Here is a 26250-nt window from a genome sequence, read left to right as displayed (position 1 = left end):
TTCTTCAGATGGAAGAGGATCTAGCTGAATTACCTCCACTAACCATAACTGCATGGTATTATATGGAGACAGATGGTTTCTTTCAGATAACCAGGTCCCAATCTATTTTAATTTTTTATTGTTATACCATGTCATTACCTTGATTTCTGGGTAGCTAGGGTTTTTACGGTTAGGGCTTTAGATTTAAACCAGCATATTAAACTCCATGTAGAAGCCAATTTGTAGCCCGTTCATCTCATGTTCTGGTGAGAAGCACTCCCTAATAAAAATGTGACAAAGGCATAAATTATTGTAGCAAAGTCTGAATTTTTTTGAGAAAAGTCACACACCCCTAGGCTTGGTTGAAGGGGGGAAGAGAGAGTCTTGGCTGTTGTTTTTCCTTTTGTCTCCAGGAGCAGCCAATGATCTAACCAGACCTCAAAAAGCAAACTTGAGATATAAAAGGCAGCTACATTCCCTCCATAAGGAATAGCAATGTAATCCTTACCAATGCTTCTGCTAGCTCCTTGAGTCTACTAATGTAGAGTTAGTCTTATCTGAGTTAAATCACTGTTAATTTAGAGTAATGGTAAATGCTGTTTTAGTCATATGAAACCAAGTGGGACATTGACTTTTTAGTAAATTCCGGTGCTTAGCTAACAACACAGGAAAAAGCTCAAATAAAGGAATTGTTTTACATGATGAAATTCTGACTTTTTTTTTTCTTTTCGAAGTCAATGAAAATTTTGCCATTGACTTTAATGGACCATGATTTCACCTGTGTCTCTTTTAACATTTATTACTTAACCATAAGCAAGGCCATACTGGGACAGACCAATGGTCCATCTAACCCAGTAACCTGGCTTCCAACAGTGGCCAATGCCAGATGTTTCAGAGAGAATAAACCGAGCAGGACAATTATCAAGTGACCCATCCCTTGTCGTCTAATCCCAGCATCTGTCAGTTAGAAGTTTGGGTACACCCAGTTGCATCCTTGACCATATTGGCTAATCGTCATTGATGGACCCATCCTCGTGAACTTACCTAGTTCTTTTTTGAACCTAGTTATAATTTTGGCCTTCACAACATCTTCCCCAATGAGTTCCATAGGTTGACTCTGTGTTGTGTGAAGAAGTACTTTCTTGTGTGTGTGTGTGTGTGGGTTTTTTTTTTTTTTTTTTTTTTAACCTACTGTCTATTAATTTCTTTGGATGACCCTTGCTTCTTGTGTTATGTGAAGGGGTAAATAACTTTTCCTTATTCACTTTCTCCACTACATTCATGCATATACCCCCTTAGTCATCTCCTTTTAAAGCTGAATGGTCCCAAACTTTTTAATCTCTTCTCATATGGAAGCTGTACCAAACACCCAATCATTTTTGTTGCCCGTCTCTGTATTTTTTTTCATTTCTGATACAACTTTTTTTGAGATGAGGTGATCAGAACTGAATGCAGTTTTCAAGGTGTGGGCATACCATGGCTTCATGTAGTGGCATTATGATACTTAGTGTCTTATAAAAACATTAGGAAAGGTCGTAGCTATAACATTCTCTTAGCTTTTTTGATGGCCACTGCACATTGAGCAGATGTTTTCAGAGAACTACCCATAATGACTCCAGGATCTCTGCTTTGAGTGGTAACAGCTATTTTAGACCCCATCATTTTGTATGTATAGTTGTGATTATGTTTTCCAATGCAAAATTATCAATATTCGTTGCCCAGTCACCCAGTTTTGTGAGATCCCTTTGTAACTCTTCACAGTCTGCTTTGGACTTACAAAATTAACCAAAATAGTTATCATCTGCAAACTTTGCCACCTCACTGTTTACCCCTTTTTCCAGATCATTTATAAATATGTTGAATAGCACTTGTCCCAGTACAAATCCCTGGAAGACCCTGCTATTTACCTCTTTCCATTGTGAAAACTAACCATTTATTTCTACCCTTTGCTTCCTGTCTTTAAACCAGTTATTGATCCATGAGAGGACCTTCCCATTTATCCCGTGACTGCTTACTTTGCTTAAGAGCTTTTGATGAGGGACCTAGTGAAAGGCTTTCTGAAAGTCCAAGTATACTATATCCAGTGGATCACCCTTGTCCATATATTTGACCCACTCAAGGAATCCTAATAGATTGGTGAGGCATGATTTCCCATTACAAAAGCTGTGTTGACTCTTCCCCAACACATCGGGTTCATCTGTGTGTCTGATAATTCTGTTCTTTACTATAGTTTCAACCAGTTTCCCTGATACTGAAGTTAGGCCCACTGGCCTGTAATTGCCAGGATCGCCTCTCAAGCATTTTTTAAAACATTGGTATTAGATTAGCTATCCTCCAGTTATCTGGTACAGAGGCTGATTTAAGTGATAGGTTACATATCACAGTTAGTAGTTCTGCAGCTTCATATTTGAGTTCCTACTGATTAATTACTGTTCAACTTATCAGTTTATTTCAAAATCTCTTCCATTGGCACCTCATTCTGGGACACTTTCTCAGATTTGTCACCTAAAAAGAATGTCTCTGGTGTGAGAATCTCCCTCACATTCTCTGCGGTGAAGACTGAGGCCATGTCTACACTAGCACTTTTGTTGCTCGGGGTGTGTAAAGACACCCCCCAAGCGATTAAGTTTTGACGGTATAAGTGCTTGTGTGCAAAGCACTACGTCAGCAAGACAGTATCTCCCGTCGACATAGCTACCGCTGTTAGTTGAGCTGCTTTGATTATGTCGAGGGGAGAGCACTCTCCCCTCGGCATAATGCGGCTACACGAGTGAACTTACAGCAGCACAGCTATGTACAGTACATCTGTACTGCTATAAGATTGTAAGTATAGACATGGCCTGATGCAAAGAATTCATTTAACTTCTTCACAATAGCCTTGTTTGGCTTAATTGATCATTTAGCACCTCAATCATCCAATGGCCTCACTAATTGTTTGGCAGGTTTTCTGCTTCTGACATATTTAAAAAATGTTTTTACTTAATTTTTGTGTCTTTTGCTAGTTGCTCTTCAAATTCTTTTTTGGCCTGCCTAATTATACTTCACTTTTGCCAGACTTGATGCTCCTTTTTATTTCCTCAGTAAGATTTGAATTCCAATTTTTAAAGGATGCCTTTTTTTTTCTCTAACTACCTTGTTTACTCTGTTTAGCCATGGGGGCATTTTTTTGGTCCTCTTACTGTGGGTTTTTTTATGTGGGGTGTACATTTAATTTGAGTCTCTATTATGGTGTTTATAAAAAAGTTTCCATGCAACTTGCAGGCATTTCACTCTTGTGAATGTTCCTTTTAATTTCCATTTAACTAGCTTCCTCATTTTTGAGTAGTTCCCCTTTTTGAAGTTAAATGCTACTGTGGTGGGTTTTTTGGTATTTTCTCCACACAAGGATGTTGAATTTAATTACATTATGGTTGCTATTACCAAGCAGTTCCGTTATATTCACCTCTTGAATCAGATCCTGTGTACTCCCCCAACGACACAGCCTACTCTGTCATTCCTGTATATTTTGTCCTCTGGTATTACTGTGTCCCATTGATTACCATTTTTCTACCAACTTTCTGTGATGCCTATTAAATCAATATCCTCATTTAATATTTGGCACTCAAGTTTCTCAGCATTTAGACTTCTTGCATTTGTATATAAACACTTTTATAAAATGTGTCAATAGTTAGTTGTCTGCCTTCAAGTGCTGTAATTGAATGGGGCTCTTTTTCCTTTGGCTTGTTCTCTTCAGCTCCTATCTGAACTTTTTCAACTACTATCCTCTCTCTTTACTAGGATATAGAGAATCCCTGTTAATAGATCCTCCCCTAAGGGATACCTCTGTCAGAACAACGTGCTCCTCCGTACCTGTCATTTTTCCCTTAGCCCTTAGTTTCAAAAAATCCTCTGCGACCTTTTTAATTTTACATGCCAACAATTTGGTTCCATTTTGGGTTAGGTGGAGTGCATCCTTCATAGGCTCCTCCTTTCCCAAAAGGTTCCCCACTTTCTAATAAACCTAAAACCCTCTTCCCTACATCATCTCATCCACGCATTGAGACTCTTCAGTTCTGCCTGTTTACTTGGGCCTGCACATGGAACTGGAAGCATTTTGGAGAATGCTACTCTGGAGGACCTGGACTTTAATCTCTTTCCTAGCAGCCTAAATTTGGCCTCCAGACCTCTCTCCTACCTTTCCCTATGTCACTGGTACCTACATGTACCACAACCACCAGCTCGTCCCCAGCACTGCACATACGTCTGTCTAGATGTCTCAAGAGATACACAACCTTCACACCTGGCAGACAACTTACCATGCTACTCTCCTGATCATCACAGACCCAACTATCTGTATTTCTAAAATCAAATCCCCCATTGCTATTGCCTTCTCTTCCTAATAACTTGGGTCCCCTCTCCCAGAGGGGCACCCTTAGTGCAAGAGAATACTATGACATCATCTAGAAGGAGGGTCCCAACTATGGAACTGTTTCCCTCCAATCCAGTTTGATGTTCTCCTTCTCCGAGACTTTCTTCTTCCTCAATAGCACAAAGGCTGTCAGACTGAGACTGCTCTACTATGTCCTGGAAAGTTTTGTCGGTGTCTCACTTAGCTTGTACAGTTCAGCCACTCTGGCCTCACAAGGCAGGTAATCATACATGCTGCATTCAGTGCAATAAACTGGGTATCCACCACTCCACCGCTGGACTTCTGCTGCATTAATTTCACTCTTGCTGGTTTTTGTTTGCTTGTCGTTTGTTTGTTTGGCAGGGGGTGTTTGTTGGCCTAAATTTAGAGAATGTTAGGTATATCTGGCTCTCTCGTTCCCTCTCTAAACTCCCTCGCAAAACTCACCTGTTCGCTAGCTACTCTCATTGCTTAGGAGCTGGCTTTTTAAAATCCTGTTCTCCTGGAGTAGCCCCACCCACTGGTTAAGGGCTCCTAACAAGGCTTTGATCCCTTAAAGAAGCTCTTAGCACTAGGCTCAGCACATTTCCCCCACTCCCCCTGCCAAACAGACCACACTATAAATTTCAGTCAGGCACGTGGCAAGCAGCAAACATACAACAAACAAACAGATGACATTCACCCCAAGGGTTATGTAGTTGCTCCTCCTTCACCTGGAGAACTCCCTCTCAAAACTCTTCTCTATGCTGCTCTTGTTTGCTGGCTTCTCTGGAGAGAGAAAAAAACCAACTATAAACTCTCATGTTTCTGACCTTGTCTTTCATTTTGATAGGTTTACTTAGAGTGACTTTGAAAACAAATTGTCGACCTGAAGCTCTTTTGCCAACTAAAAATGCTTTTAAAGATTGAATTTCTAGAGACTTTTATGTTTTATATAAATTTTTCCATGTCTATTTGCTGTTCTTGAATGTGCATGCACACACATCTAGGGTGTGAGAACTGGTAAACAGAAATGAGCTGTTTTGGCACCACAGACAAATACTGATGTGTAAATGATAAATAAATATATAGAGAGAGGGATGCCATTTCTTATTACTGTAGCTGGTATGTGTCATTGATGCTTGTGAAATGTCATATAAATTTTATAAAAAGCCATGACAACTTGATGAGTAGCATATAGTTCTATCATGCATAAGAAAGAGTCACATTTTGATCTTTTGCTTTCCTGGTGACTCAAAAAGAAGCATTAGGTGAGGGAGCAGTTGAGGAGTTCTTTGAGCTATTGCAACCTCAATTAGTTGATATTGGTGGAAAACTGAGTTGTGAAGAAGGCCTGGATCTTGTCTTCAGGTGGAGATTGCTGCTGGGATATGGACCCAGTGTATGTCAGGATGGTCCTAAAATGCCATGGCTGTGCCTTTTCTAGTCTGAGAAATCAAAAATAAAATCTCTCACAGAGTCATACATCTAAAGCTTTGGATTCATCTTGCTTAGCTTGTGCTTTTGGGTTCCTCACTGCTCTTCATAGTTATCAGAGGGCTAGTCTATGAGAAGCAGACCTGAAGAGGTATTCAAAGGGCATTTGTACAGTGTTGGAAGAAACATGGGTGGGAAAGGTGGGACGGACGCGCGCGCGCGCACACACACACACACACACACACACTTGCATTTTGTGACTAACCAAAAAACCCTCTATTTCCACAGAGGAAGATAAATACGGTATTTACTCCAACTTGTTGTTCAAGTATTTCCTCGCAGAGGGAATAGTCTGTGGACATAATTTATTTGTTGCTTCTGCTAAAGAGGATCCTGCTGACATTTTAAAGGTAAAAAAATTGATACATTAGATTATAGTTTATTAATCCAGATACTTTTACAAACCTGTTTACAAAGTAAAGTTAATCCCTTGATTAATTTAATAAGGTTCTAAAATATATATTCTACATTATACACACTGATTTTCTTAGATGAAATTGTAAATAATGTATTTTCTTGATTATCTGTTATAAATAGTAATTAAGCTAATTTCAAAGTAGTTTGAAAAACAGTTTGGTGTGTGTCTCATAATTATATAGCTGCTGTTTCCTGTGTTTATATCTAAGAAATTTTAAATGAAATACTATCGAGAAACCTTGAAATATATAGATTTTGACCAATATATTCAAAAAGAAAGCTTAGAGCTCTCTTTGTAGTATAACTATTTTGTAATGATTAGTCATTTTTAATATGATATATAAACAAAAAAAGGTAAAGGGACATTGGCAATCTTTAAATTTCATTTTTCTAAAATATGTTCCTATTACAATGATAACACCTAAGATTGCTATAACTGAGAAAATTTGGCAAAAGAAATATGGGTTGTTGTGACAGCAGCTTGTATGCACAATTTTGCCACTACTTTGAATACTGAGTTTCTCCCTTGCTAAAAAGATCCTTGTAGACCTCAATAAAAGTGCAAAAAACCTTCATAAGTGCTACACTTGTGCTTCTGCTATGTGTGTCTTTCTGGAAGTGTATTATCTACATATGTGCGCTTCAGTGACTGTATTTCGGGATTGATCCTGAAATGTCCTACGCACTCTGTCTTTGGTTCCACAAAGCACATCCCATTGATGTTAGTTGGGGCCTAGTGCTCTGTACATAGTAGTATAGAGCCCTTAATGGCGGTCAGACTACATTACTTACATGAAGTCAGCGTGGGAGTGGCACTAGCAACCACTCGCTGCCTGGGAAGCAGAGTGTGGGGTACAGCATGGGGATACATATACTCAGTAGGAACCTATTCAGTCATTGCATTCAAATTCCCTCTGCTCTGTGGCCCAGAATGTACTTGGGTTGCTAACGCTCAGGAAACTTAAGACTTTTCCCAAAAACTAGCTTACTTAGCTTTTGGAATAAAGGGCTTTCAGACTGTTTGGAGTAGAGGTCCTCTCCTATGGAACCTCTGAGCTTCTCAGGACTGGAACTCATCAAAAAGTCAAACTTTGGAGGACATTATATCTGGCCTTCATTGCTGGGGTGAAAGTTGGGAAACGGAGTCACAAATCCACCTAATTTAGGCTTAATCATTTTTTGTCTTTATTTATATAATTTCAGACAGAATTGTTGTCACTTACAATGTCTGAACATATAATAATGGACAAGATAGAATTGGTAAATGGGCCCAAGTTACCACATTCTGGGGTACTGTGAAGTTTTTCCATCTTCCAGGATGGTTGTTGCCTTCTCTGATCTCAGGGTCTGGTCCTTCTGTCCCATTCTTTAGTTTCTGGTGTAGTGTTTCTCCAGTTTGGGCCCATGTTCACTTAGGTCTTTTATATATGTCTATGTTGCAGATTACTTAATCTTTATCCAAGTGGCTTTTAGCACATCAGCCCTTTGGATTTTAGGTAACCCGTACACTACGCATGTGCAAGCTTCAGTTACCCAACTTCTGTATTTTTCCTGCTGGATTTGCAGTTTCTGGGTCATTTTGTATTTGTGACACCCTATCCTGGGTTATCCTGGAGGAATATATATCATTATATATTTTATTTATCTTATGTTTATCATGATAAGTTCTACTTACTTCTTTCAATACATGTTATCTTTGTTCTGTCACAAAACATTTTAATCAGAGTAGCAATTCTACGTAAAAGAAGAATTGACAAAACCCACAGTTATGTCGGCCAAAGGTTTGGCCTAAATGTTGCATCAGTTGTGCTCATTCACTGTACATAATTACAAATCATTAAAAATATAGCTATCAAAGCTCTTAATCTTACCATTAACAATTCTTCATTTTATATTTCAATGTTATAAGTCAATATCTGTTGTTCTTTGCTACCCTTGATTTATTAGAAAGGGGCAGGAGGTTTATGGAAAACATGATGATTCTTTAACGTCAACATTTATCTTCTTTAAACGGATTTTTCATTCAAAGTCCAGTTTTGTTTGTGAATCATACAAAGAAATGTCATTAGAAATTTTCCCGTAAATGCATTTTGAGCGGTGTCTCAATTTTAGGGTCTTGATATTTAGTTTCTTTTAATGGTATCCCAACATTCATGAAGCTAAGAATTTTGGTTAACCGAGCTTTGGAGAATGTGGGGATTGTAGAGTTGCAGTCAGTGGAAAAACAAAGATTTTATCTTTCTTAAACCATGAGTTATATAAACTGTCAGTTTTCTTTAGATAAAATTATGGCAATGAGTTCAGCATGCTATAGTTTAACTAATATTTAAATAAACTATTGCATCTTAAAAACCTGTCACCGGCAACTAATCCAGAAAATGACTGACCAAAACAAGGACATTGACGGTTTGTTCATACAGTGCAATGTTAAATGCTATAATTGCCCTGCATTAATTTTATGATGTATGATTGGGTGTTTCTGGAACCTGTAACCAAGACAAATATTGCTGGTACTGGAAAGGGGAAAAGACAATCTTATAGACCATAATTATCTTAAAACTGTGTATAACTAAAAGACAAGTAGAAGAAAAAAAGCCCCATCAGCTGCCTAAGATATGTTATATTACCACCCAGCAATTTATCCATCATCCTTTCAAAACATATTCATGCCTATTGTAGTCAAAGCTCCTTCAGGAAGTCAGCATTAAGATGTAACACTAAAAAATTACACCCCTGTAGAAAATCCTATAGAACAATATACATGATGGTTTTTAACAGGATATTTTAAACATTTCAGAGCATTTCTGTTCAGTCAGTATACTTGTCTTTTAGATAAGTCTCCACCATAAGTAAGAATGTACAAAGTATTAGGAGTTTGTGTTAGAAGATTTATTATGGTATACTTCACTTCCATTATGTAAGAAATCGTAAAATAAAAGACTGAGCCAACCCTTTGTTGAACTTAATTAGAGTGGGAATGTGAAATTGCCATTTTACATTTTAATATGTTTAATAAAAAATTTTACTGAAAAATGAGTAAAGCTAGGCTTGAAATTAAAATAAAGGTTTTTATATGTAACCTTGACAAAAAAGAAATATACAATAAAATATTTTATTTTGTTTCTTAGATCTATTCTCTTCATTTCACTGTGACTGCCACATTATAAAAATCCAATCAGTTTATTACTCCAGTCTGTATAGCGTGTGTATGTGTGTGCATGGCGGGAGGACAGACTTTAAAAGTAAACCACTGTTCAAAATATATGTCAATGGGTGGAGCCAACTTGGGGGTGTTAGATTCAAGCCAGAAGGATCAGCTGCTGAAGCCATTTCAGCAAAATACTTCATCACATAGTGGGGAAAGAGAAAGATGAGACCCAGCTGCGGGCTACCCCTTCCCCACAATGACCTTCAGACCCAGAACTGTGCAGGGGAGACAACCCTTCCCTACACCTCATGATAGAGATATTAGGATCCCATATTTGCCCCCTAGCCATATGAACAAAAGAAAGAAAGAAACTATATGGTAAAGCCAACCAGAGACACTGCTGCAGAAGTATTTTCAGCAGCAGGCATATTTGGACGCAGATGATGTCATCCAGCTATATTTTCTACAGTTCTACTCTCATTGTTCTTCTCATGTGCCAACTGGGTACATGCTCCAGCCCCTTCCCACCATCTCCTCACAGTCACTTCTCTTCAGCCTATATTCACTCGTCCTTAATGCTTCTTTCCATCCTTCCTTTCTTTTCCTCCCCTTCCCCTCTTACCTCCCTCACCCTTCCTTTGTTTTTTTTTCCTTTTAGCTTATTCCTTCCTGTCTTCCCCACACCATCCTTTCCCTAAATACATGTGTATAATAAAGTGCAAAAAACAAAATGCACCAAAAATTAAACAAAACAAACCCCTCTCTGTATAAAAATAGCCCAAATAATGTCAGCTCCTTATTGATTAAATAATACTTTTTTGAAAAACTCATAAAGTTTGTAATTTGGTAATCTCTGAATAATAGCATAGGTGAAAATCCATTTGCTTTAGTACTTTTTCAATTGAAGCAATAGGACAATCGCTAAAAAAGGAGAATAAAAATTCGTATAAAATAAATTAAGAATTAACTGTTACAAAACTGTATCAGATATAGTTAAAGTTGTTTATATATTACACACTTATCTAGTGTCCCCCTCTGTCAGATTTTTTTCTGCCATACATTTTCTAGCCCATGTCACTTTGTCCTAAATGTCCCAAGTCATGTGGTCTTCACTGCATTCAGAGTTATAGGAGGGCTAGTCTATGAGAAGCAGACCTGAAGAGGTATTCAAAGAGCATTTGTACAGTGTTGGAAGAAACATGGGTGGGAAAGGTGGGAGACACGTTATTCTATAATCTAGTAGCTCTCACTGTTATAAAGCTTTTCCTAATATTTGCTCTACATTTTTTTTAATGTTGTTCCTTTATACTAGTAAAATCCACTGGTACAACTCCATAGTAAGTAATTCCTCTCTTTCCTTTTCTTTTTTAGGTATTTGTAGATTTATACATCGCCTCTTAGTCATTGCCAAGCTATATGAATTTAACTCTTTTAAAAATTCCTTTACATTTTTTTTGTTCTTAGAACGTCTTCTGATTTGTTAATTTCTATCATTGAGATGCTAGAATTTAATGCTGTATTTGGATTGTGGTCGCCTGGAGAAGGAATATAATCTCGGAGTTTTGGGGTTTGATGTCTTTATATACAGAGCACAAAATTTCATCTGCCTTTTGCTGCCTTGTCATACTTCACATTTGTCTGATTTGCTGTCTTCCCTCAGCTAGACACCCCTCCACCTCAACTTAATACATTTCCAGTTACTGTTTGCAGTCCTTGAAATAACTTTTAATCTATTTGACACTGTATTTGAGCTAATTGATGTTTATTTTGTAAGTATGACTTTGTATCGCTGTATCAAATGCAGCACTAAAATCCAGATACTGCATCTATTGTAGTCCTTTCAGCTACTTATATTGCTATTTTATATTAAAAAAACAAAAAAACAAAACCCTCATAGTTTGTTCCCAGTTTTTTGCTTATGATTAGGTTAGTCTTTTGGTGTTGAATGACTTTGTTTCTTTACATATTTATTCTGTTTTACTGTGAATTGGGGCTAGGTTTATGGGTCACCAGGGTCTCTGATTTCCTTTTTTGAAATCTGTTGTCACATTTGCTTTTTTACAATCCTCTATCACTCCCTGGTTTTCTGTTATTCTTTTCCTTTTTTTCTCCCCACCTAAAACACCCAAAGATGCATGAATTGTATATGTTTACATTTTTTCACCACGAGTTGCCCACATGATCGCATTTCTTCTGATCTGTCAGGTGTATTCATAAGAAGATGCTCTGGTTCAGGATCCTTCTTTCTATTCTTGCCTTCTTTGTCTTCTCTGCCACCAAAGGACTTGTATCACTGTATCAAATGCAGTGCTGTTCCATTTTCACCCAGATTACTTTGTCTCTTTACTTAAGAAGCTCCACTCCACTCACACATTTCTTTATCAGAACATGTCTATAAATGTAAAGAGAATTGATGGAAGAACCTCAAGAACGGAAAAGCACTGATCCTAAAAAGAGATTGAAAGAAAGAAGTATAAGGTATTAACAAGGAAATAAAATTATTTCAAATAGTCTAAAAATACCTATAAAATTGTGCCTAAACCGATCAAGAAAGCTTTAGATTGAATGACAATACAAATAAATAAAATGAATAAAAGCGGTGAATAAAAGATTAGACTGTAAACAAGAGTCGCTGTATGGAAGTGGTGAAAGGCCTCTCATTTGAGCTATTTAAAATTAGACTGGAGAAAGGACTAAGGCCAACATTATCAAAAGTGCCTAATAATTTTAGGTATCCAATATGAGATCCTTCAAAGGAGTCTAATTTTAAGAGGAACGGAGTCCAGCACTTTCTGAAAATCAGGATCCTTACTTTTGAAAATCTTGGCCTGAGCCTATGCTACAAAGAGCCATCTACACTGAATGGGAGGTGGACTGGATGGCATAAGAGATTTTTTCCAATATATAATTTCTATAATTATGAAATCTCCATTAACTCCTGGATCCCAACTCACATTTCCCCCTAACACCGAATAAGTTTACAGATCTTTTAATTTTGTGTAACTTACCTTGATGGGAATTTTACCTATAAAATAAAAACACTGTTCTCCCTTTGTATGCAACAGTATACAGTAATGTTTTAACAGCTATCTGGTTAGGAAATTAGTGATTATCAACTCAAATTACATTTCTCTACTCCTTTTGTAAGTTATTAGAAGCCAGCATGAGGACACTTACATGTGAAATTATTTTAGCAGTCAATATCAGGGGTCTTTTAGACATAAAATAAGAGGAAATAGAACACACCACCATAAGAAGTTATCAGTATTCAAATAGCCGAAGAGAAAAATAATTCAAATTAACTGGAGGATCCAAAGGCAATGTAAATCTGTTGTAACTGACTCTCTATGAAACCAACCCCTGGTCCAGCCCTCTTTCCCCCACCCCCACCTTTGAATTGCCCTTTGGAGGCCACTGCAGTCAACTGAATTAGGACAGCCCTACATCTGCTCAAGTTAGGCTGGGGACTGAAGTGACTCCTGGCAGCCCCAGGGAACAAGGAACTAAAAGGTGGTCTTAAAGCAACCTTTGCCCCCTCTCCCAGGTTTGCTGGTTCAGCAACACACACAAATATCAAAGGTATCTATTTTCATATCTCCGTTGCCTGGTCGTTTAAAAAATATCTAATCTGCTTTGGGTTCACTACATTTCTCATTCCTCCTATCCCCCAGTTTGGATGAGAATCTCCGAGTACCTACAAAGCTCATGTACTTGAGAGTATCTTTACATCTATGCTGCAGCCACGGGCATAATTTGTGGGTCATATAGGCCTACCCACACTCTTTGTTATAGTTAGCTAAAAATAGAAGTGAGGGTGATGTGGAGGAGGGCGGTGTAATATGTGCTTGTGTGGTGGTGTGTCCTCACTTCTGTTTTGTAGCAAGCTAGCTAGAGTTCAAGCTAACATAGGTATGTCTTCAAGAGCTGCAAATCACACCCACAGTTACTATGTGGAAGTACTGTTTATCATCCTTAATTAAAGCAAAATAAGAGTTTTATCCAGGCTACGAAATGAACACAAGATCTAGCAGGCAAAAATCTGAAAACATTTGCTTACCTGGGCTTGGTGTTGATTTAACAAAAAGAGTGCTCTTAAGCTGAGACTGGAGATTTCATAGGTAGGGTTCGTCTTCATGTGGAAATTTATTGGGATAACTGTACCACTATGATTATACCAGAATAGCTCCCCATGTGGAAAGTCTTATTCCAGAATGAGCACCTTTTATTTTATACTTTGAAAGTGACATATGCTAAATAAGAAAAAAAACATTCTTAATAAGTGTCCATACAAGGAACTACATAGATATAACTATGGCATTATAACTATACCAGTAAATTTCCTCTTGTAGACAAACCAGTAGATAAAGCTTTTCATCCAAAGGAGGAGTGACAAATCTGGGAAGAGTAATCTGACTGGTGCCTAAGACTTCCAGATTAACCTTTTGGGATGCAGATGTCCTAATTTAATACAGTAGTCTGCACTGTCTGCTACTGCAAAGGAATTCTTTGTGAACGTAAGGATACATGTTTACTTCAGAAGATGGCATTTTTAGTTATTGTTTGGATGCACATCAAAGAAATTGAATCATTGGAAAATGTGTACAAGCACATTTGCATTCTGATTATCACACTTTTGTTGACTGTACTTTTCAAATTGCATGAGCTTATCAAAGTGACCTAGCTGATACATCTCCAAAGTTCCTGCTTAATATCAGTTTATAGGAAAGGTTCTGCCATCTCTTTTGATTATGCCAATTCCTCTTCCCTAACTGAACTTCCACATTCACATCTTTAAAGAGTTGTACTTCTGAAACTTTCCTGTGCATCTCAGCCAAGTACACAAGGTTTCACTGTCATAACAGTACTACATAAAACTATGACAACATGCTGCTGAAGAAGTGAAGATGAAGGTCCCAAATGCTGTTTGGGCCTGAGTGCCAATAGTGAGCAATTACATTCATCACATATATAGAAATCTAATTCCAGGTTCTACTATTAGAAGGTGAAGCTTGTATTCGCCTTCATTTTCTTATTGAAGTCTTTTTCCACCTTCTGTTATTTCTCTTTCTGAAGAAAAGATAGCCACTTGGTAGTGTCATCAGAAATAAAGAAGAATTAAATATTTAATTTTAGATTTAATTTTCAGCTTTCTACAACTTTTAGAAGCTGGCACTAGCATGTGCCTCCAAATTTAAAAGCTAATTGTGTGGGATCTTATTTCTTCCTTGTTTTCTTTTTTTGTGTATATTTGGTGAATAGAATGTCTATATCAAGTCTTCCTACAATTATAATTCAAGATAAAACTTGAAACAGGGAAGGCATGAGTGTGAAAGAGCATGTTTATAATAGGGAAAAGGTACTTTATTTCTCTCAGAAAAAATAACATTGAGGCCATTTTTAAACAAGGATCATGCAGGAAGGAGTTCAGAGTTGATTCAATCCCTAATTGTGGAAAGATTTGCAGGAACCTAACAGAACAAATGTTTAGATTTAAACTCCAGGTTTTATGACTGCTGTTCATTGCTTGCTTGCTTAGTGGGTTTTCTTTTCATTAGATCTTTGTTTTTGATTTAGAATATCAAAATCTATAATGTCATATCTGAGAACATTGAATCACTTACATAATTGCTGGGTGCATAATATTACACATGATTACCAAACATACACTAAAAAATATAACTAAAAGACCAAATTATAAAAACAGAGCATTTAGGTCAGCATTTTGTTTCCGTCTTACATGTAGAAGCATTACCAAATTGTATTTTAAAATCAAACTTTTCAGAATTGTCATGTTCAATTGATGCAATATAATTCCTGCTACTCATTTACCTCAAAATGTCTCTGTGAGTAAGTTTTTCAAAAATCTGTTTAGATCAACACTGTTCATCCTGCAGCAGTTTTGCCAAATAGCATGTGCACTAATTTCAGATGATCTAAATCTAATCCAGGGGTTCTCAAACTTCATTGCACTGCGACCCCCTTCTGACAATAAAAATTACTCCATGACCCCAGGAGGGGGGACCGAAGCCTAAGCCTTCCTGAGCCCTGCCGCCCTGGATGGAGGGGTCAAAGCCCAAGGACTTCCCCCTGAGGCAGGGGGCCTGTAACCTGAGCCCTGCTGCCCAGGGCTGAAGCCCTTGGACTTCAGCTTTGGCCCTGGGCGGTGGGGCTCGGGCTTCAGCTTCAGGCCCCAGAAAATCTAAGCCAGCCCTGGCGACCCCATTAAAACGGTGTGGTGACCCACTTTGGGGTCCCGACCCACAGTTTGAGAACTGCTGGTCTAATCACTTTCTTTAAAGCAAAGTCATCACAGTGATGATCACAATGGTCCCTTCTGTCTTTGGAGTCTGTGATTCAGTTCTTGTATAGTTTTTAAAGAAAAATAAATGGATTAACCAAAGATAATGCTAATCAGGCCAGTAATACTATTTAAGCAGAGGGGCAATATTTATTTGGAATAAGGAGAAGTCAAACAAATGGCAAAAAGGAACAGTCAGAGAGGAAAATCCTACATGCAATGATCAAGATAGTGAAAAGCTGAGCTGCCACACTTTTCTGATGAATTAGGTATTATATGGCTTGTGACAGTAAAGTAAATACTACTGATCGTATACTTCCTTGAAGTGATTATTTATACTGTGTACATTATCACTTTAGCAATGATGAAGGAAATTAGGAAAAATATTTTCTGTATTGCTCTGATCCTGCAAAGACTTAAACACATGTTTAAGCCTATGAATAATCCCACTGAATCCATTGGGGCTACTGAGTCCTGAAAGCTTAGCATGTACATAACATTTTTCAGGATTTGGGCCTCTGATACCTTCAACTTTTTCAATGGGGCTCTCCTTGTTACTCCTATTGTGGTGGTCTCCTTTTTATTTTATTCATCCTGTCCTGTTGAGATTTTCCTGAACTAATTCAGAGAATAATGAAAGAAAAAAGAGATTAGCTAACCTCCCCTATGTATTCCTAGTTTACATGTTGTTGGAAAGAGTTATGGTGACAGGAACTCATGAAAAAGAGAGATACATGACTCTACCTATAGACTTTGCATATGTATGCACATATGTATAGAAGAGAAAGAACTTTTCGAAATGAGAAACTCTCTGGTCACATGATGGATCTGTAGTCACTGGCAAACTTCCATTTAGTTATCTTTTTTTGAATACATGAAAGGGAGGATTTGTTTGCCCTCTGATTCAGATTTAACTTCTATTGGCATCCATTCTCTACTATGAATGTCCAGAAAAGAATATGAAAGAAACTAAATCTCACCTGGAGATGGAAATGAACTATTGTATGGGCGTGGGGCATTGGCGGAAATAAATTCTGTGTCCAGTCACTTGTATTCGTGAACAATAGTACTTGTCTTCAAAAGTGTTTCCAAAAGAAATGGAATCCTCTTCAGTTTTTCTTGGTTAAAATAACAATTATGTAATACGTTATTAAAATGAAGTATTTACCCTTCCTGACTGACCAACTGGTATCCTTTAAATGCTAAAAATTAACATTCGTTAAAGTTAATTTCTTTAGTTTTTTTCTTTTCTTTCAAACATTCCGTAATTACACCCGTGGCAATAACTGCTTTGCAAAATACACTTAAAAATAAAGCTGTTTTGAACAACTATTTATGTATTAATAAACAGGATAATGTTTAAGATTCCTTAGTGTTAATTATGCAGTTATCAAAACCTGCAAGGTTCAAAGGATTTTATTTAAGAGGGATTTCATATATAGCCTGGATTATGGTTCTAAATAATAGCACAGTAGTACTTTCTGTAGCATTGTAAAATAGCTTAGAGAGAAGTATGATGTCTATAGTTGGTGTAATGCATTGGTAATTAAGAGGGTGTGAGGTTAAGCTTCATTAACTGCTGTGGGATTGTATCTTGAGTTTCATTATGCCCTGGAGGACATAAGAAGTGAGAGAGGTCAAACTGTTAGAATCTGATTTTGCTTAGTGCATCTGCCAAAACAAAGCAAGCAAAGTAATGTAGCAGCAACCACATAAAGACATGGATTATTAATAATTTGGATTATATGCATTTTTACTATAGAAATAAAAGTTGTATTAATAAAATGTTTAATCCTTGTTGTGATAAAACTTTCATTAGTTTTGGGTTTTAGGAAATCAAATTACTTTAATTACACCGTATATTGACAAATACGTCAGAAAACTGGATTTTTTTCTAGTTCTTGTTTTTGTGATTTTTTTTATACAAACCACAATAAATTGTTCTTATTTACTTTAGCAATTATCCACCTTTTATATTTGCATTCTACAGGGAGCAGAGTTGTGCTTTAGGGGTTCTCAGGAATGGCTACTCCAGCTTGTTTTGTTTTATTTTATTTTATTCACTTGCACATTGCCACTTGCTTTGTTGTCTATATACCAGCACCAAGTACACCATAGCTGGAAGCACTCTTTGTCAATGAAGATCTGACCCTCATATGCTGTTTCTTCTAGCAAGGGAGAATATAACAGTTGTCAGGAGACATTACATCCTGATGCCACAAAATTAAAAAGTCCCAGATCTTTTCAAAGCTGTGCTATGGAGGAGCTAAATTTTTTAATTAAGCAATGAGGCTTACAAAATACCAATTTAGTTTTAATAACAAATATGATTATTTCCAAGCTCTAAATGAGCTTTCTTGAGATAAATATTTTATTAATCTTGTATTGTTCTTGGATTGTGGTTTCTATCAGATGAGCATAAACATATTTGCTTAGTACAGTTTAAACACTGTCATAATCCTGACTCAATTTTTTAATTAGTCCTGAAAAAATAATTCTAGTATACTACCATGACAGCGGAGTTTATAATTTCAGATGCTTTTGATGTGGGGGAGTGGAATGATTTGTAAAACATTTTTAACAATTTAATAAAGCTATTGGAAAATAATTTTGTGTTTGAAATAGTACTGAATCTCTGAAAAACTGATTACCACAGTTTTGATCAAGCGTGGCTTTTGTGTTCATGCTCCTGCACACAGCCCAGGCCAGGAACCATCTGAACTCAAAGCACTTACAATGTTGCTTTTATAAGGGTGCATCCTACATCAGAGTTCGTGGTGGAATGTACACGTCACCTGCAGCTGTAGTCACCAGTTCCTTTCTGAGCAGGATCAGTGTAAAAACACTCTATTTGCAACCTGTGGCCAGTTCAACTACTGATGCTTGCTTTTTCTGATTGTGTGGGGGTGAGGCTTTGTTCCTTTCTCACTTGTCCTTCCACAAATGATTTTTGTATACATGACCTGCTTTACCCTTTCCATGCCCTTTTTTTTTTTTAACGTCTCTGTTTCACATCTTTAAGAAGTGTTCCTGGATGGATCCATTGTCCCTTGTAGACAGACATCACTACTATAATAGGCAACTGGGAGCCTATCGTAAGTGGCTCAGTTATGAATAGGGTAACCAGATAGCAACTATGAAAAAAATGGGACAGGGGCTGGGAGGTAATAGCATCTATATAAGAAAAAGTCCCAAAAAACAGGACAGGGGCTGGGAGGTTATAGCATCTATATAAGAAAAAGTCCCAGAAAACGGGACTGTCCCTTTAAAAATGGGACATCTAGTCACCGTAGGTATGAAATGTACTCATAGATGTTGTCACATGTAGTCTAATCCTGGATGCAGTGCTCTAGACATATCTACCCAGCAGTTCTCAAACATTTTTCCTAACAAGTGCTTTAGAGGATCTAACTGTTGAAGTATCAAGCAAGCTAGTCTCACAAAAACTGAGACAAAAGACTATATCTATATACATAGTTTATTGGGTCTGTCTTACAAACTTTCTCCTGTCAAACAGAGGCTCTAACCTAAACTTTTACATGAGGTGTGAAAGCAAGAGCACTGAATAGTATTGTTCTCTCCACTCCAAGCCCACACACACCCGCCAGTCAAAGATTCCTAAGTTCCCTCATCAATAGCAAATTCTTTTAAGGTATTGAAGTGTACCTCATGTTGGCAGTTTTGCACCTTTGCCTGTCAGAGAGACACATAGTGCTTTTTATCTCCTAAGACTTCTATCACTTCAGGAGCATCCATTGGAGCCACAGAACTTGCTTTGGAGGAATTGTCTGGCTATACCAAAAGAAGAACAGGAGACACTTGATATGGTTTCAATCAGGCAACAACTTTATTATTAGATGTCAGCTCAGAGCTGTGAGGGAGGGGATCATGGAACTTCGAGCCCCCATTGCTGATGGGAGCCCCTGTACCTCCCAGCCAGGCTCCCGCAGCTGCCTAGTGGCTCCCCATTTTGTGATGGATATTTTTAGTAAAGGTCAGTCATAGGTCAGGCTTCCGTGATTTTTTCTTTATTGCCAAAAACAAACAAAACAAAACAGCAAGGCTCTTTCTGGATCACTGTGACCTCAAATTTTTATCTGCAAGAAAATTTCAAGATAGCATCTCTGGAAACAGTCATGTTTCTCCTAAAGGACATCACTCTGGAACTGACCAATGTTTACATGCAGATAGGAATAGATTTTAGATTTCTTATAGAGTAACAATGTCACCAAAACTTAGTACTGCTCTTTGGGTGAGCACTCACAGTATGCGTATGTTTGGCATTAGTGACTGTATTTCTACACAGGATTGGAATTTGTTTTCCTCTGTCTAGGTAACTGACTAATCAACTAACCTTACACCTTAGAATTTAAGCACCATCTCTGACTATTGGGGAGCTGGAGTCACTAGGATTCAAAATAAACGACCTGCAGTCTCACCTTGTTCCCCCGTGGCAACTGGAGTACCTAAAAGGTTTGGTTGACATGGCACAATTCACAGGCTTCCCATCACAGGAAAATATCTAAACATTGCAGATCTAAAACAGGCCTTGCTGGAGTTAGCAGATATCAATAAGAACCCGATGGCCACAAACAGTAATATAAGTAACCATGTGTCTACATGAGGAACCTTCATTAGGTCCAAAAGCTCAGAGATCAGAAACCACACATTGCTATCTCATCTGGGTGGTGGATGCCCTATGAACAAGGGATAGGAGTTGTTATTGGGCCATAAGTATGAGATTGGACAGATTCACTCAAGATGTTCCTGGTTTCTATTTAAATGGCAGGAAAGGATGACTTAATTTCAGACCAATTTAAGCTAATAAGTAGTGGACCTCTGCTATTGGCCAATGTAGTGAATCAGAGCTTTCTTGAGTAGGTCACACCAGAGAGAGATCTGTGCACAACTGCCTGTTAAAAACAATCAGTAGTCTTCCACCTGTGGGATATCTTTCTAGTGCTTTTGCCAGAATGCTGAGGATGGATGTTTAGGAATACTTTTCCTCTGGTTGCAAAGGTCCTGACCAATTTCAAAATTTCCATGATCTTACTAGCCTGCTACTACTGGAGACAAACATGGCTCTTGATTCTGTTGAAGATGCTGGCTGATTATGTCATACCGAAGGTCCATCCATATCTGATCACCCTGGACCTGGATATTTCTCCACATCTGAGGTCTGTGATAATCTCCACACCTTCCACATAGCCCCATATATGAAGAATGATTGGCTCTCTCTTAGTCTGTGTCACAGGAATTTTTTTAATACACCTTCCACCTGAGGAGACTATACTGAAGTAGCTCCTTCCTCATTATTGCCCCTTGAGGGCATTTAATCTCCCCTAACCCTTCCCCCTCTATTATTAGTGTAGGTGGAAATAAAGACTCTACCTGAAAAACATGGAAAGCAAAGGGCCTGCATAGTGTCCTATGCACCACTTAAGCCTACGTTTATCATAGAGCAGTCCCTTTTATAAAGATAAATGTCCCTTTCTAGAAGTAAAGAGAAGGCTTTATTCCTCATTAGTTAATTGTGACAAAGCAGAAGAGTGAGTAATAAAGATGCAGTGTTTCTAGTGTTTACTAGAGGAGAAACATTCTCAATGCACTTACGAAAATGTTAAAAGCGAATGATAGGAAATAGAATCTCCTTTCTAGAAATTTCATCCTTGCAAATGACACAGTGGTTGACTAGTGATGTTACAGTTTGAGGTGATAGCAACAGGTGTGTCCCTCCTTATGTCAGTGGTAAGATCTAAAACAATGGCAAGCTTAGGGAGTTAAGTGAATGCTTAGATAGGATTTATACTAATTATGATCTGTTGATGGCCGTTTTTGATCTGTGCCTAGGAGTTACCGTATTTTTTTTTATAATTGACATAATGATGACCCTATCTCACAAAAGTTGTGCAGGTGTTACCTGAAAGATTTTTAGGAGATTTTAATGAATGTGCCAAAAAAACACCTGGGAAACTAATTTTAATTTTGGATTGTAGAAACTTCTAAAAAGTGAATGAAAACTGATTTTTAAAATGTATTTACCATCTAACAATATTCTGAGTTCTCGTGTACCAGTAACTCTTAATTAGGAAAGATGTCATCATTTTTGTTTATTTTATCAGGAAATAACTTTATAATACTAGAAAATGAAAATAAAAATAATGTGTATAGTGGTATCAACTAGTTTCAGTAGAATTTTCCAAAAAATATTTGATGGAAAATAATAAGACTGTTTAAGTACTATAATTTGACCTTCATTTTTACTGTAGGTATCTGAATTTGTAAATAGGTAATTGTAGTAATCAGCACGTGGATAGTACCTGAAAGATGAAATATTGTGGAATCCCATGGTGATATCTTTTATTAATTGGGAAATATTTTATGTTTAAAATTTAGAAGCAACATAATGGCTTTGTGGATGCATACATATGTGATATGCTGGTATAATTGTAGTGTGTGTTCTGTTGGCCCACCATTATAGTTACAGCTACTTCAAAACTTTCATTAATTCCCTGTGTTCAGTTACTCCTGTCAGAAACCTTCATGTTTGGGCTAAAAATTTCTATGCTTGTTCTGTCAGCAGGGCCGGCTCTAGGCACCAGCAAAACAAGCTGGTTCTTGGGGCGGCACATTTTTAGGGGCGGCATGGCTGGCGCCAGAATGCCGCCCCTAAAAATGTGCCCCGGCCACCCTAGCTCACCTCCGCTGCTGCCGCTCGCACACCGCTGCTCCCCCTCTCTCCCAGGCTCTCAAACCTGGGAGGGAGGGGGAGATCCCGAGCGGCCGCAGCATGCAAAACGGCTGATTCGCGCGCCGCTGCTCCCAGGCTCTCAAACCTGGGAGGGGGGAGATCCCGAGCGGCCGCGGCGCGCGAAACAGCTGATTCACGCGCCGCTGCTCCCCCTCCCTCCCAGGTTTGACAGCCTGGGAGGGAGGGGGAGATTCTGAGCGGCCGTGGCGCACACGCCACTTCTCCCCCTCCCTCCTAGGCTTGAGAGCCTGGGGGGGGAGGAGGCAGGGCTGGGGATTTGGGGAAGGGGCGGAGTTGAGGCGGGGCTGGGGGGTGGGGTAAGAAAAAAATGGGTCAGGGGGGCGGCCAAAATTGTTTTTGCTTGGGGCGGCAAAAATCCTAGAGCCGGCCCTGTTTGTCAGAAGTGATATATGAAACTTTAAGTTAAAGCTATTTAGTGCTTTGCTGACACACCTACCATAAATATATTATCTCTGTTTAAGCTGAAAATTCAACATTTTTAATATGAACTTATAGTAAAATTCATTTTACAGTATTCTTGTTCTTGTGAAGTTAGAAATATAATTACAACAAAATCTGTGTACAGGTTTTGTTGTAAAGAAAACAAGATTGTGTTTTAAAGAGACTATAATCTAATGGTATTTGAACTTTAAGGCTGTTTGCAATAGTTCCCATTAAAAGTACAGACTAGTGTAACTCCTACATAAAAGACAAGAAACATAAAAATACGCTAGCATTAATACAATTTAAAATGCTCAGTTTTTACTCTATTCTTGTCAATAGGAGATGTTACACTGACTGACTTCAGTGGAAGCAAAATCAAGTCCCAAGTATGTTTCATGAGATAAGGCTTGTGATACACTGCAATAATAAATAATTATAGACGTATACCTTTTGTTAGAGGAAATAAATTCCCTAATTTAATGCATACTTTGTAATAATCAAATTCATAATAATAATTTATATATGCAACCTTTAAATCAAATATGTATTAGAGTATTCTGGTGATGAAGCTAGTGTAAATATGAAATAATTGAAAAAATATATTGCAGTGGCCATGCATGTGTATCTAAGCTTGTAGAAAAAATTGTGTGTGGTACAGTAGCATCCAGCTAGATGAATAATAAAACTATTGTGATGCGTATAAACCAGGAAAAAGAGTTGAGGTTTCACTTTTAGCCTTAACTTTTGGATTTCTTGGTTGTATAATTAAACATTTAAATTCATAGCCTTAAAGTTTATCTTAAAGTGGGATAATCTAGGTTTATGTGTGTACAGTTCTTATTCTTTGTAGTCTGTTCTCACTCAGTATATGAGCTGATGTGAGCTCTGATGCTATTGGGAGTTGCACAAGCTCTTCAAGAAGGAATAGATTCTAGTTTGTAAAGTGCCTATTTATATAGAAATAAAGGGTGGCTGCAGCGGTGTTATTAGTAAGTGGAAAGTCATTAAAGTGGGCAGGCAAAAAGCAATTAAATTATCCCAGATTTTTGCTAATGTTTGGACAGAAAATATAATGAATCTGTTTACAGAACTTTTGCAATTAATTTGTATCAAAAGAAAACAAAATCTGTCCAAGCCTCTGGTTTCCCTCAGAAAGAATGTTTTTGTCCTCCTTGGAGAGCTGATACAAAATAATGGTCATTGTATTACTTACACTGATTTCCACATAGGCAGGCCTTCCATTGCCTGTTACATTTTATATCAGAAGTTTGTATTGCCCAAAAAATTACCATGAGAAATTAAAAGCAGGTGTTCAGTTATGTCAAGGATTTTATTTTCATTCATAATAAAAGTAAACCCAACAAACTACAGGTATACAAATATTCAATACAGGTGGAAGTATCTACCTTTCTTACTCATCTCTTCCTTTCTTTATAGCAATATGTGAAATGTATTTCAATAGGACTATATTCTATTCAATTAATTGCACAAATGTGGCAGTCTTTTTTAACGTAGTTAATATTATAATAATAATACCTAATTCCTAGGACTGCTCTGTACTCTGTTTTGATAAAAGCACATACTGTCACTCAATAACAGGTGTAGCTTTAAGTTATAAATCCAAATTAGACCACATATCCTTTCAGTGCTATTCTGCCTCTGATGGTTTTTATTTTTTTGGCAGATCTGATTCTGGGCAGCTCTGGTTGTGGGATCCATGTGTCCATGTGTCTACCAAATACAGTCAACATCTGGGCCCAATAGGTCTCTACTTTCTTGTTTTTATGTTTTATTCTGCACCTCAGTCTGGCTGTTCTATCCAATCCAGAACAGATTTCCTAGTTGTTTCTTCCACATACTAACACTTAGCCTTAACGGTAACCTGTTACACTATGTTATGTAAGCTTAATTCTAGTGTTTATTTCTCAACATTATGAGACTGCTATAGAGTGTTTTTGCTTTAGTGAAAATTGGCAATTTAAAATGGATCTGTAATACTGTTTTTTGCTGAAATTTTATAATCTTGGTCTATTTTTAAAATGGTTTAGATCATATTTGGCCTGTCTCTAATCCTAATTTTCAGAAAGAGGCCCCCACCCCATAAACAGTTTGCAACTGGAAGACTTGTGTAGTTAAAAGACAAGTATCAATAATCAGCTTGTGATCCTAGAAAGCATGGTAGATAGGGACAAGTAGCAGAGACCTCCCCAAACTGGGGTACAGCATTGGGCCCCTCAGAAAAGCCATAAATTGATGTTCTGGCGATATACTTGATCAGCTTCACTGTAAAATCAGTATCTGAAGCATTGCTTGTGCTCTGTGATTTCATTCTTCCTTCATGTTACTGTCTAGTTATGCCTATAGCATGAGAGTGGGAGATAGGAGACCTGCTTTGGTTTTTGGCTCTCTTAGATTTTTTGCGATGAATCAAAAATCCAAGAGGAAAGGGAGAAACTCCTAGAATGTGAACAAGAGATGGAGAAAAATAAATGATGGCACCTCATAGGACACTGCTGACCCGCCGCCTGCTCAGTTCCTTCTTGCCACCACTGAAGGACATTGGAGCTTTCTTCAGTATCTTGCTTCGCAAGTGCCTACCTAGTGGTTACCTTCTAGTGTATGGTAAATAGCTATAACTAGCCTCTTTCGGGGGGGTTCCCCCCCCCTCTAGCTCTCCTGACCGGGGTATGCCTTGGTCTAACGGGTTTAAGTTCTGCAAACGCTGCAGGACCCCTATGCCCAAGGGCGGTCCACATGCGTCGTGCCTTAAGTGCCTGGGTGAGGGCCATCAAACAGATAAGTTCTCCATTTGCAGGAGCTTTAGACCCGGGACAAAGAGGGTGTGGGACTATCCCCTTAAGCTCCTTTTAATGGAGGCAGCTCTTCACCCTCAGTTGGCACTGGAAGCGGCACTGGTGACATTGGTGTGCAGCGCACTGGCTTTGGTGCGGGACACCTCGTCACTGAAAAAAGACTCCTCCAGGGAGCATTCACACCGCTCCCCAGCTCACAAAGCGGGTTCGAGCATGTGGCACTGCTCTCAGTCCCCGGTGCCGCATAAGAAGAAGGTGGCAGACAGGGGTCGGTCCCCCGTCAGGAAACAGCACTGGGATTCCAGTGGGGTGTGTCCTCCATCAGGGTACCCAACCACGGCTTGGCCTCAGATCCTGGCATCATTGACTCCGGCCCTGCCAGGCACTCTGTCGAGTCCAGTGCTTGTGAACTCTTGGAGGACAAGACTGATCTCCCCTCCAGATACCTTTGAGGCCGGGCAGGACATTATTGCCATGATGGCACAGTCCCTGGCCCTGCAGGCGCGAGCACTGGCACCGGTCCAGGCGGTGGTGATG

General features: G+C 38.3%; 1 protein-coding gene across 11 annotated transcripts in view; it reads left to right on the top strand.

Moving 5' to 3' along the window:
• ELP4 (elongator acetyltransferase complex subunit 4) overlaps positions 1-26250 on the top strand; it is a 259381-nt gene that overhangs the window by 24752 nt on the left and 208379 nt on the right. For all 11 annotated transcript variants that reach the window (XM_065592512.1, XM_065592505.1, XM_008179080.4 and 8 more), the window contains one exon: positions 6071-6192. In XM_065592512.1, the coding sequence (XP_065448584.1) occupies positions 6071-6192 (122 nt within the window). The remainder of the gene's footprint in view (positions 1-6070; positions 6193-26250) is intronic.

The sequence above is a fragment of the Chrysemys picta genome, chromosome 4, assembly GCF_011386835.1.
Source record: "Chrysemys picta bellii isolate R12L10 chromosome 4, ASM1138683v2, whole genome shotgun sequence".
Classification (NCBI taxonomy): Eukaryota; Metazoa; Chordata; order Testudines; family Emydidae; genus Chrysemys; species Chrysemys picta.
Note: the sequence above shows the minus strand (reverse complement) of the source record. Positions and strands in the feature narration are given on the sequence as shown.